Source organism: Scyliorhinus canicula, chromosome 29 (assembly GCF_902713615.1).
Source record: "Scyliorhinus canicula chromosome 29, sScyCan1.1, whole genome shotgun sequence".
Taxonomy (NCBI): domain Eukaryota; kingdom Metazoa; phylum Chordata; class Chondrichthyes; order Carcharhiniformes; family Scyliorhinidae; genus Scyliorhinus; species Scyliorhinus canicula.
In genome coordinates, this window is record NC_052174.1 from 8,866,541 (window position 1) to 8,879,011 (window position 12,471).

The following is a 12,471-nucleotide window of genomic DNA, read 5'->3' on the forward strand; positions in this document are numbered from 1 at the left end:
GGCCCTCCGAAAGAGTACCTCTACACACACACACACACGCACAGACACACTCACACAGACACACACACACACGTACACATACACATACACACACACACTCACACGCATAGACACACACACAGACACACTCACTCACACAGACACACACTCACACAGACACACACATACACCCACACACAGACACACACACACGTACACAGACACACACACACTCACACGCATAGACACACTCACACAGACACACTCACTCACACAGACACACACTCACACAGACACACACTCACACAGACACACACTCACACAGACACACACACAGACACACACTCACACAGACACACACACATACACCCACACACAGACACACACACACGTACACATACACACTCACACGCATAGACACACTCACACAGACACACTCACTCACACAGACACACACTTGGGGCCTCACGGTAGCATGGTGGTTAGCATCAATGCTTCACAGCTCCAGGGTCCCAGGTTCGATTCCCGCCTGGGTCACTGTCTGTGTGGAGTCTGCACATCCTCCCCGTGTGTGCGTGGGTTTCCTCCGGGTGCTCCGGTTTCCTCCCACAGTCCAAAGATGTGCGGGTTAGGTGGATTGGCCATGCTAAATTGCCCGTAGTGTAAGGTTAATGGGGGGATTGTTGGGTTACGGGTGTACGGGTTGCGTGCGTTTAAGTGGGGTGATCATTGCTCGGCACAACATCGAGGGCCGAAGGGCCTGTTCTGTGCTGTACTGTTCTATGTTCTACACTCACACAGACACACACACATACACCCACACACATACACCCACACACAGACACACACACACGTACACATACACATACACACACACACTCATAGACACACTCACACAGACACACTCACTCACACAGACACACTCACACAGACACACATACAGACACACACTCACACAGACACACACACATACACCCACACACAGACACACACACACGTACACATACACACACACACACTCACACGCATAGACACACACACACAGACACACACTCACAGACACACGCACATACACCCACACACAGACACACACGTACACATACACACACACTCACACGCATAGACACACTCACACAGACACACTCACACAGACACACACACACACAGACACACACACTCACACAGACACACACACTCACACAGACACACTCACACAGACACACATAGACACATACACACACGCACAGACGCAGAAACACACACTCACGCGCAAACACTCACACAGACACACACACACACATACACACGCACACAGAGACACACACAGAGACACACACACACACTCATACACATACACAAAGACACACACAGACACAGACACACAGGCACACATTCACACACACTCACACACAGACACACACAGGCACACACACACACACTCACACAGATACACAGACAGACACACACACTCACACACTCGCGCACACACACACAAACACACACTCATAGACACACACAGATAAACAGACACACAGAATGACAGACAGACACACAGATAGACAGACAGACACAGACACAGTTGGACAGAGAGACACACAGATGGACAGTCAGACACAGATAGACAAACAGACACACAGATTGACAGGCAGACACACACACACACAGAGACAGACACACACACATAGACAGACAGACACGGACACAGATGGACAGACAGGCACAGATGGACAGAGAGACACAGATGGACAGAGACACACACTGATACAGACAGACACACATAGACAGACAGTCACACGCAAACACACACAATGATAGACAGACAAACACACAGATAGACAGTCACACAGACAGACACAGACACACACACTGAGACACACAGACAGACACACACACACATACATACATACACAGATAGACACACACACAGACACATAGCCGGAAACACAAACACAGAGCCACACACAGACACACATTTACACTTCTGGAGACGTACATGTAGAAATCACACCAGCCAGTCCCTTCGAGCTGAGGAAGATTGTGTGACGGGTCTGCTGTACGACAAACTCCAGTTCACCACCAGGTCCCCCAGCTCGGGGTGAAGACTGGAACCGAATTCACTCACTGACCTTCAGATTCATCAGCAAGCTTAACATCCATCCCACCACATCAACACTCAAACGTTAAGGCAATTCCCTAACGTGTTGTTTGTAACTTTATTACCGACCGAGATCGCAAGCTTGGAAAATCCCGACACAGTTTCACTTTCATTTGTAGCTTCATTGACTAATCACAAAGCGCTAGCGGCCTGATGCCTGGAGGAGGATCATTCATCCTGCAAATCGCAGCCCGAAAACATTCAAACCCAATACTCCCTGAAACCCGGGACCCTCCCTGTAAATACTGACACACTCCCGGGAACCCCCTGTAAATACTGACACACTCCCCGGGAACCCCCCTGTAAATACTGACACACTCCCCGGGGACCCTCCCTGTAAATACTGACACACTCCCCGGGGACCCTCCCTGTAAATACTGACACACTCCCCGGGAACCCCCTGTAAATACTGACACACTCCCCGGGGACCCTCCCTGTAAATACTGACACACTCCCCGGGGACCCCCTGTAAATACTGACACACTCCCCGGGGACCCTCCCTGTAAATACTGACACACTCCCCGGGGACTCCCTGTAAATACTGACACACTCCCCGGGGACCCCCTGTAAATACTGACACACTCCCCGGGGACCTCCTGTAAACACTGACACACTCCCCGGGGACTCCCTGTAAATACCGACACACTCCCCGGGGACACCCTGTAAATACTGACACACTCCCCGGGGACCCCCTGTAAATACTGACACACTCCCCGGGGACCCCCTGTAAATACTGACACACTCCCCGGGGGCTCCCTGTAAATACTGACACACTCCCCGGGGACCCCCTGTAAATACTGACACACTCCCCGGGGACCCCCCTGTAAATACTGACACACTCCCCGGGGACCCCCCCTGTAAATACTGACACACTCCCCAGGGACCCCCCTGTAAATACTGACACACTCCCCGGGGACCCCCCTGTAAATACTGACACTCTCCCCGGGGACCCCCTGTAAATACTGACACACTCCCCGGGGACCCCCTGTAAATACTGACACACTCCCCGGGACCCCCCTGTAAATACTGACACACTCCCCGGGGACCCCCTGTAAATACTGACACACTCCCCGGGGACCCCCCTGTAAATACTGACACACTCCCCGGGGAATCCCCTGTAAATACTGACACACTCCCCGGGGACCCCCTGTAAATACTGACACACTCCCCGGGGACCCCCTGTAAATACTGACACACTCCCCGGGGACTCCCTGTAAATACTGACACACTCCCCCGGGGCCCCCTGTAAATACTGACACACTCCCCGGGGACCCCCCTGTAAATACTGACACACTCCCCGGGACCCCCTGTAAATACTGACACACTCCCCGGGGACTCCCTGTAAATACTGACACACTCCCCGGGGACCCCCTGTAAATACTGACACACTCCCCGGGGACCCCCTGTAAATACTGACACACTCCCCGGGGACCCCCTGCAAATACTGACACACTCCCCGGGGACTCCCTGTAAATACTGACACACTCCCCGGGGACCCCCTGTAAATACTGACACACTCCCCGGGGACCCATCGCAGACCTGGCGCTGACCCGGTATTAACCCGGTACAGACCCACTACGGACCTGGTGCTGACCCGGCGCAGACCCGGTACAGACCCGGTACAGACCCGGCGCTGACCCGGTACAGACCCGGCACTGACCCGGTACAGACCCGGCGCTGACCCGGTACAGACCCGGCGCTGACCCGGTACGGACCCGGCGCTGACTCGGTACAGACCCGGTACAGACCCGGTACAGACCCGGTACAGACCCGGTACGGACCCGGTACAGACCCGGTACAGACCCGGTACAGACCCGGTACAGACCCGGTACAGACCCGGTACGGACCCGGTACAGACCCGGTGCTGACCCGGTGCTGACCCGGTCGCTGACCCGGTACAGACCCGGCGCTGACCCGGTGCTGACCCGGTACAGACCCAGCGTTGACCCGGTACTGACCCGGTACAGACCCGGCTCTGACCCGGTACAGACCCGGCTCTGACCCGGTACAGACCCGGCTCTGACCCGGTACAGACCCGGCTCTGACCCGGTACAGACCCGGCTCTGACCCGGTACCAGACCCGGCTCTGGACCCGGTACAGACCCGGCGCTGACCCGGTACAGACCCGGTACAGACCCGGTACAGACCCAGCGTTGACCCGGTACAGACCCGGTACAGACCCGGCGCTGACCCGGTACAGACCCGGTACAGACCCGGCGCTGACCCGGTACAGACCCGGTACAGACACGGTACAGACCCGGTACTGACCCGGCGCTGACCCGGTACTGACCCGGCGCTGACCCAGCGCTGACCCGGTACAGACCCGGTACAGACCCAGTACAGACCCGGTACAGACCCGGTACAGACCCGGCGCTGACCCGGTACAGACCCGGTACTGACCCGGTACAGACCCGGTACAGACCCGGCGCTGACCCGGTACAGACCCGGTACTGACCCGGTACAGACCCGGCGCTGACCCGGTACAGACCCGGTACAGACCCGGCGCTGACCCGGTACAGACCCGGCGCTGACCCGGTACAGACCCGGCGCTGACCCGGCGCTGACCCGGTACAGACCCAGCGCTGACCCGGTACTGACCCGGTACTGACCCGGTACAGACCCAGCGCTGACCCGGTGCTGACCCGGTACAGACCCGGCGCTGACCCGGTACAGACCCAGCGCTGACCCGGTACAGACCCAGCGCTGACCCGGTGCTGACCCGGTACAGACCCGGCGCTGACCCGGTACAGACACGGTGCTGACCCGGTACAGACCCGGCGCTGACCCGGTACAGACCCTGTGCTGACCCGGTACAGACCCGGTGCTGACCCGGTGCTGACCCGGTACAGACCCGGTACAGACCCTGTGCTGACCCGGTACAGACCCGGTACAGACCCTGTGCTGACCCGGTACAGACCCGGCGCTGACCCGGTACAGACCCGGTACAGACCCGGTACAGACCCGGTACAGACCCGGTGCTGACCCGGTACAGACCCGGCGCTGACCCGGTACAGACCCGGTACAGACCCTGTGCTGACCCGGTACAGACCCGGTGCTGACCCGGTACAGACTCGGTGCGGACCCGGTACGGACCCGGTACAGACCCAGCGCTGACCCGGTACAGACCCTGTGCTGACCCGGTACAGACCCGGTACAGACCCGGTACAGACCCAGCGCTGACCCGGTACAGACCCTGTGCTGACCCGGTACAGACCCGGTGCGGACCCGGTACAGACCCGGTACAGACCCGGCGCTGACCCGGTACAGACCCGGTACAGACCCGGCACTGACCCGGTACAGACCCGGTGCGGACCCGGTACTGACCCGGTACAGACCCGGCGCTGACCCGGTACAGACCCGGCGCTGACCCGGTACAGACCCGGTGCGGACCCGGTACAGACCCGGTACAGACCCGGCGCTGACCCGGTACAGACCCGGCACTGACCCGGTACAGACCCGGTGCTGACCCGGTACAGACCCGGCGCTGACCCGGTACAGACCCGGCACTGACCCGGTGCTGACCCGGTACAGACCCGGTACAGACCCGGTGCTGACCCGGTACAGACCCGGCACTGACCCGGTGCTGACCCGGTACAGACCCGGTACAGACCCGGTGCTGACCCGGTACAGACCCGGTACAGACCCGGTGCTGACCCGGTACAGACCCGGTACGGACCCGGTGCTGACCCGGTACAGACCCGGTACAGACCCGGTCAGGAGGGTGGGATTTGAAAGGGCGTCTGGGAGTCCCCGGGCTGGCATGGCCATGATGGGCTGAATGGCCTCCCTGCCGGGTGGGGAACACAGTGCAGGAGGCCATTCGGCCCATCGAGTCTGCACCGACCCATGGGGAGAGGGCGGGGTCAGCGTGGCGGGGTCAGAATGTTGGAGAGTGGGCGGAGTCAGCGTGACCCAAAGTGGGCGGGGTCAGCGTGGCGGGGTAGGCGGGGTCAGAATGGTGGAGAGTGGGCGGAGTCAGCGTGACAGAGAGTGGGCGGGGTCAGCGTGACAGAGAGTGGGCGGGGTCAGCGTGACCCAAATTGGGCGGGGTCAGCGTGACACAGAATGGGCGGGGGCAGCGTAACGGGGAGTGGGCGGGGTCGGCGTGGTGGAGGTGGGCGGGGTCGGCGTGACAGAGTGGGCGGAGTCGGCGTGACAGAGAGTGGGCGGGGCAGCGTGACGCGTGAGGGCGGAGTCAGCGTGGCGGGGAGTGGGCGGTGTCAGAATGCTGGACAGTGGGCGGAGTCAGGGTGACACGGATTGGGCGGAGTCAGCGTGGCGGGCAGTGGGCGGGGTCAGCCTGACACGGAGTGGGCGGAGCCAAGGTGACGGGGTGTGGGCGGAGTCAGGATGATTAGGAGCGGGCGAGAGCAAGACTGACACGGAGTGGGCGGAGTCAGCGTGACGGGAGTGGGCGGAGTCAGCGTGACGAGAATGGGCGGAGTCAGAATGACGCAGGTAGGCGGAGCTGCGTGACGGGTACTGGGCGACGTCAGCGTGATAGGGAGTTGGCGGGTCCGGGGTGACGCGATGGGGGCGGGGCCGGGGTTGTCGTGGTGGGGGCGGGGCCGGGGTGACGCGTAGAGGCGGGGCCAGGGTGACGCCACGCGCGCCTGCGCGCTCCCTGCGGGAGTCACCTTGGTGAAGATGGCGGCGGCGCAGCCCGAGGTGAAAGCCCGGACATCGCCCAAGTCGGTCAAATTCCTGTTCGGGGGCCTGGCGGGGTAAGGTGTCCGGTGCTCAGGCTGGGCGGGGGCCGGGCCCGCGGACCGGGGAGAGCGGGGCTGGAGCAATAAACCTTTAATCCGCAAACCCGGCTCCAGCTGCTGGCCGACTGTCAGCTTCCCGGAGTTAGAGCTGCTGGGAATCCCTGTCCCTCCCTGCTGGGAATCCCTGTCCCTCCCTGCTGGGAATCCCTGTCCCTCCCTGCTGGGAATCCCTGTCCCTCCCTGCTGGGAATCCCTGTCCCTCCCTGCTGGGAATCCCTGTCCCTCCCTGCTGGGAATCCCTGTCCCTCCCTGCTGGGAATCCCTGTCCCTCCCTGCTGGGAATCCCTGTCCCTCCCTGCTGGGAATCCCTGTCCCTCCCTGCTGGGAATCCCTGTCCCTCCCTGCTGGGAATCCCTGTCCCTCCCTGCTGGGAATCCCTGTCCCTCCCTGCTGGGAATCCCTGTCCCTCCCGGCTGGGAATCCCTGTCCCTCCCTGCTGGGAATCCCTGTCCCTCCCTGCTGGGAATCCCTGTCCCTCCCTGCTGGGAATCCCTGTCCCTCCCTGCTGGGAATCCCTGTCCCTCCCTGCTGGGAATCCCTGTCCCTCCCTGCTGGGAATCCCTGTCCCTCCCTGCTGGGAATCCCTGTCCCTCCCTGCTGGGAATCCCTGTCCCTCCCTGCTGGGAATCCCTGTCCCTCCCTGCTGGGAATCCCTGTCCATTCCTGCTGGGAATCCCTGTCCCTGCTGGGAATCCCTGTCCCTCCCTGCTGGGAATCCCTGTCCCTCCCTGCTGGGAATCCCTGTCCCTCCCTGCTGGGAATCCCTGTCCCTCCCTGCTGGGAATCCCTGTCCATCCCTGCTGGGAATCCCTGCCATCCCTGCTGGGAATCCCTGTCCCTCCCTGCTGGGAATCCCTGTCCCTCCCTGCTGGGAATCCCTGCCATCCCTGCTGGGAATCCCTGTCCCTCCCTGCAGGGATCCCTGCAGAGCTGCTGGGAATCCCTGTCCCTCCCTGCTGGGAATCCCTGTCCCTCCCTGCTGGGAATCCCTGTCCCTCCCTGCTGGGAATCCCTGTCCCTCCCTGCTGGGAATCCCTGTCCATCCCTGCTGGGAATCCCTGTCCATCCCTGCTGGGAATCCCTGTCCATCCCTGCTGGGAATCCCTGTCCCTCCCTGCTGGGAATCCCTGTCCCTCCCTGCTGGGAATCCCTGTCCCTCCCTGCTGGGAATCCCTGTCCCTCCCTGCTGGGAATCCCTGTCCCTCCCTGCTGGGAATCCCTGTCCCTCCCTGCTGGGAATCCCTGTCCCTCCCTGCTGGGAATCCCTGTCCCTCCCTGCTGGGAATCCCTGCCCCTCCCTGCTGGGAATCCCTGCCCCTCCCTGCTGGGAATCCCTGCCCATCCCTGCTGGGAATCCCTGCCATCCCTGCTGGGAATCCCTGTCCCTCCCTGCTGGGAATCCCTGCCCCTCCCTGCTGGGAATCCCTGTCCCTCTCTGCTGGGAATCCCTGTCCCTCCCTGCTGGGGATCCCTGTCCCTCCGTGCTGGGGATCCCTGTCCCTCCCTGCTGGGGATCCCTGTCCCTCCCTGCTGGGGATCCCTGTCCCTCCCTGCTGGGGATCCCTGTCCCTCCCTGCTGGGGATCCCTGTCCCTCCCTGCTGGGAATCCCTGTCCCTCCCTGCTGGGAATCCCTGTCCCTCCCTGCTGGGAATCCCTGTCCCTCCCTGCTGGGGATCCCTGTCCCTCCCTGCTGGGAATCCCTGTCCCTGCTGGGAATCCCTGTCCCTCCCTGCTGGGAATCCCTGTCCCTCCCTGCTGGGAATCCCTGTCCCTCCCTGTTGGGAATCCCTGTCCCTCCCTGCTGGGAATCCCTGTCCCTCCCTGCAGGGGATCCCTGTCCCTCCCTGCTGGGAATCCCTGCCATCCCTGCTGGGAATCCCTGTCCCTCTCTGGTGGGGATCCCTGCCATCCCTGCTGGGAATCCCTGTCCCTCCCTGCTGGGAATCCCTGTCCATCCCTGCTGGGAATCCCTGTCCATCCCTGCTGGGAATCCCTGTCCCTCCCTGCTGGGAATCCCTGTCCCTCCCTGCTGGGAATCCCTGTCCCTCCCTGCTGGGAATCCCTGTCCCTCCCTGCTGGGAATCCCTGTCCATCCCTGCTGGGGATCCCTGTCCCTGCTGGGAATCCCTGTCCCTCCCTGCTGGAATCCCTGTCCCTCCCTGCTGGGAATCCCTGTCCATCCCTGCTGGGGATCCCTGTCCCTGCTGGGAATCCCTGTCCCTCCCTGCTGGGAATCCCTGTCCCTCCCTGCTGGGAATCCCTGTCCCTCCCTGCTGGGAATCCCTGTCCCTCCCTGCTGGGAATCCCTGTCCCTCCCTGCTGGGAATCCCTGTCCCTCCCTGCTGGGAATCCCTGTCCCTCCCTGCTGGGAATCCCTGTCCCTCCCTGCTGGGAATCCCTGTCCCTCCCTGCTGGGAATCCCTGTCCCTCCCTGCTGGGAATCCCTGTCCCTCCCTGCTGGGAATCCCTGTCCCTCCCTGCTGGGAATCCCTGTCCATCCCTGCTGGGGATCCCTGTCCCTGCTGGGAATCCCTGTCCCTCTCTGCTGGGAATCCCTGTCCCTCCCTGCTGGGAATCCCTGTCCCTCCCTGCTGGGAATCCCTGTCCCTCCCTGCTGGGGATCCCTGTCCCTCCCTGCTGGGAATCCCTGTCCCTCCCTGCTGGGAATCCCTGTCCCTCCCTGCTGGGGATCCCTGTCCCTCCCTGCTGGGGATCCCTGTCCCTCCCTGCTGGGGATCCCTGTCCCTCCCTGCTGGGGATCCCTGTCCCTCCCTGCTGGGGATCCCTGTCCCTCCCTGCTGGGAATCCCTGTCCCTATCTGCTGGGAATCCCTGTCCCTATCTGCTGGGAATCCCTGTCCCTCCCTGCTGGGGATCCCTGTCCCTCCCTGCTGGGAATCCCTGTCCCTATCTGCTGGGAATCCCTGTCCCTCCCTGCTGGGAATCCCTGTCCCTACCTTCATTGTCCTTCATTGCTAGAGGGATGGAGTTTAAGACTAGGGAGGTAATGTTGCAATTGTATAAGGTGTTAGTGCGGCCACACCTGGAGTATTGTGTTCAGTTTTGGTCTCCTTACTTGAGAAAGGACGTACTGGCGCTGGAGGGTGTGCAGAGGAGATTCACTAGGTTAATCCCAGAGCTGAAGGGGTTGGATTATGAGGAGAGGATGAGTAGACTAGGACTGTACTCGTTGGAATTTAGAAGGATGAGGGGGGATCTTATAGAAACATTTAAAATTATGAAGGGAATAGATAGGATAGATGCGGGCAGGTTGTTTCCACTGGCGGGTGACAGCAGAACTAGGGGGCATAGCCTCAAAATAAGGGGAAGTAGATTTAGGACTGAGTTTAGGAGGAACTTCTTCACCCAAAGGGTTGTGAATCTATGGAATTCCTTGCCCAGTGAAGCAGTTGAGGCTCCTTCATTACATGTTTTTAAGGTAAAGATAGATAGTTTTTTGAAGAATAAAGGGATTAAGGGTTATGGTGTTCGGGCCGGAAAGTGGAGCTGAGTCCACAAAAGATCAGCCATGATCTAATTGAATGGCGGAGCAGGCTCGAGGGGCCAGATGGCCTTCTCCTGCTCCTAGTTCTTATGTTCTTATGTTCCCTGCTGGCAATCCCTGTCCCTATCTGCTGGGAATCCCTGTCCCTCCCTGCTGGGAATCCCTGTCCCTATCTGCTGGGAATCCCTGTCCCTCCCTGCTGGGAATCCCTGTCCCTCCCTGCTGGGAATCCCTGTCCCTATCTGCTGGGGATCCCTGTCCCTCCCTGCTGGGAATCCCTGTCCCTCCCTGCTGGGAATCCCTGTCCCTCCCTGCTGGGAATCCCTGTCCCTCCCTGCTGGGAATCCCTGTCCCTCCCTGCTGGGAATCCCTGCAGAGCTGCTGGGAATCCCTGTCCCTCTGCTGAGAATCGCTGCAGAGCTGCTGGGAATCCCTGTCCCTCCCTGCTGGGAATCCCTGTCCCTCCCTGCAGAGAATCCCTGCAGAGCTGCTGGGAATCCCTGTCCATCCATGCTGGGAATCCCTGTCCCTCCCTGCTGAGAATCCCTATCCCTCCCTGCTGGGAATCCCTGTCCCTCCCTGCTGGGAATCCCTGTCCCTCCCTGCTGGGAATCCCTGTCCCTCCCTGCTGGGAATACCTGTCCCTCCCTGCTGGGAATCCCTGTCCCTCCCTGCTGGGAATCCCTGCCCCTCCCTGCTGGGAATCCCTGTCCCTCCCTGCTGGGAATCCCTGCAGAGCTGCTGGGAATCCCTGCAGAGCTGCTGGGAATCCCTGCAGAGCTGCTGGGAATCCCTGCAGAGCTGCTGGGAATCCCTGCAGAGCTGCTGGGAATCCCTGCAGAGCTGCTGGGAATCCCTGCAGAGCTGCTGGGAATCCCTGCAGAGCTGCTGGGAATCCCTGCAGAGCTGCTGGGAATCCCTGTCCCTCCCTGCTGGGAATCCCTGCTGGGAATCCCTGCCCATCCCTGCTGGCAATCCCTGCCCATCCCTGCTGGGAATCCCTGCCCATCCCTGCTGGGAATCCCTGCAGAGCTGCTGGGATTCCCTGTCCATCCCTGCTGGGAATCCCTGTACATCCCTGCAGAGCTGCTGGGAATCTCTGGGGCTTCCTTTGTCAAACATGTAAAAAAGGCAGTATTAGAATAGAGGGTATTTGGGTGGTTTAGCTGACTGGGAACCACAGTGCGGCCCCGGTGTTAACCGGGAGGGGGGGGGTGTTGAAGGTACCAGGACTTGATGGCCGTACAGAGAGCTGTCCCAGACTCGATGGGCTGAACGGCGGGTCTGTGATTCCGCGGGAGGAAAAAAACCGAGTCAACGTCTCGAGAGTCTGTGCGGCTCCTCTTCAGAGCCGAAGAGAGGGAGAAACGTGCGGGATTAAGGAGCGTGATGGATTCTCTGTTGTGCGAGGGGCGGGGGGGGGGGCTCCGAGCAGACGGGTGGGTCAGGGGGAGCCAGGAGAGACAGCTGAGTGAGGCACGAGACGGGAGGAAGTGTTAATGGCAACGTGAAGGACCGGTTGCTTAACGCTAACCGACCGGAAGGTTCCGGTAAGGCCAGCCATCTGAGCAAAGGTGATCCGCAAGGTGATCGATCGCCCGTTTAGTCTTCATTTGGGTTTACCTGTAAACAAGGATTATGCACGAAAAATGCGCCCTGCCTTGATTCTGCACTTAAATCTGGTTTTATGGTAGTATTTCTTCCAACACTTTATTTCCCCCCCCCCCCCCCAGTCTATAACCTTGCCAGGTGAGCGTTGCGTTAATGTTATTCCACATTCAAGGTGAATTCGTGTCTAGCCTGCGCACGTTGCTATTGCGCTGACAGGTCACTAAGGGGCGGGATGTGAATGTTTGATGCACCGATAGGTAGCATCAGGAAGTATTTCAAAAGCCACAGCCCACTCCAGATACTGAGTAACATAGATAATAGGCAGGGCGGCACGGTGGCCCAGTGGTTAGCACTGCTGCCTCACGGCGCCGAGGACCCGGGTTCGATCCCGGCCCTGGGTCACTATCCGTGTGGAGTTTGCACATTCTCCCCGTGTCTGCGTGGGTTTCACC

At 60.4% G+C, this 12,471-nt stretch overlaps 1 protein-coding gene across 2 annotated transcripts in view; it reads left to right on the forward strand.

Moving 5' to 3' along the window:
• The first annotated feature begins 6,711 nt into the window (after nucleotides 1-6,711).
• slc25a11 (solute carrier family 25 member 11) overlaps nucleotides 6,712-12,471 on the forward strand; it is a 29,445-nt gene continuing 23,685 nt past the window's right edge. For both annotated transcript variants that reach the window (XM_038786817.1, XM_038786816.1), the window contains exon 1: nucleotides 6,712-6,858. In XM_038786817.1, coding sequence (XP_038642745.1) covers nucleotides 6,782-6,858 — 77 coding nt within the window. In that variant the 5' untranslated portion in view covers nucleotides 6,712-6,781. The remainder of the gene's footprint in view (nucleotides 6,859-12,471) is intronic.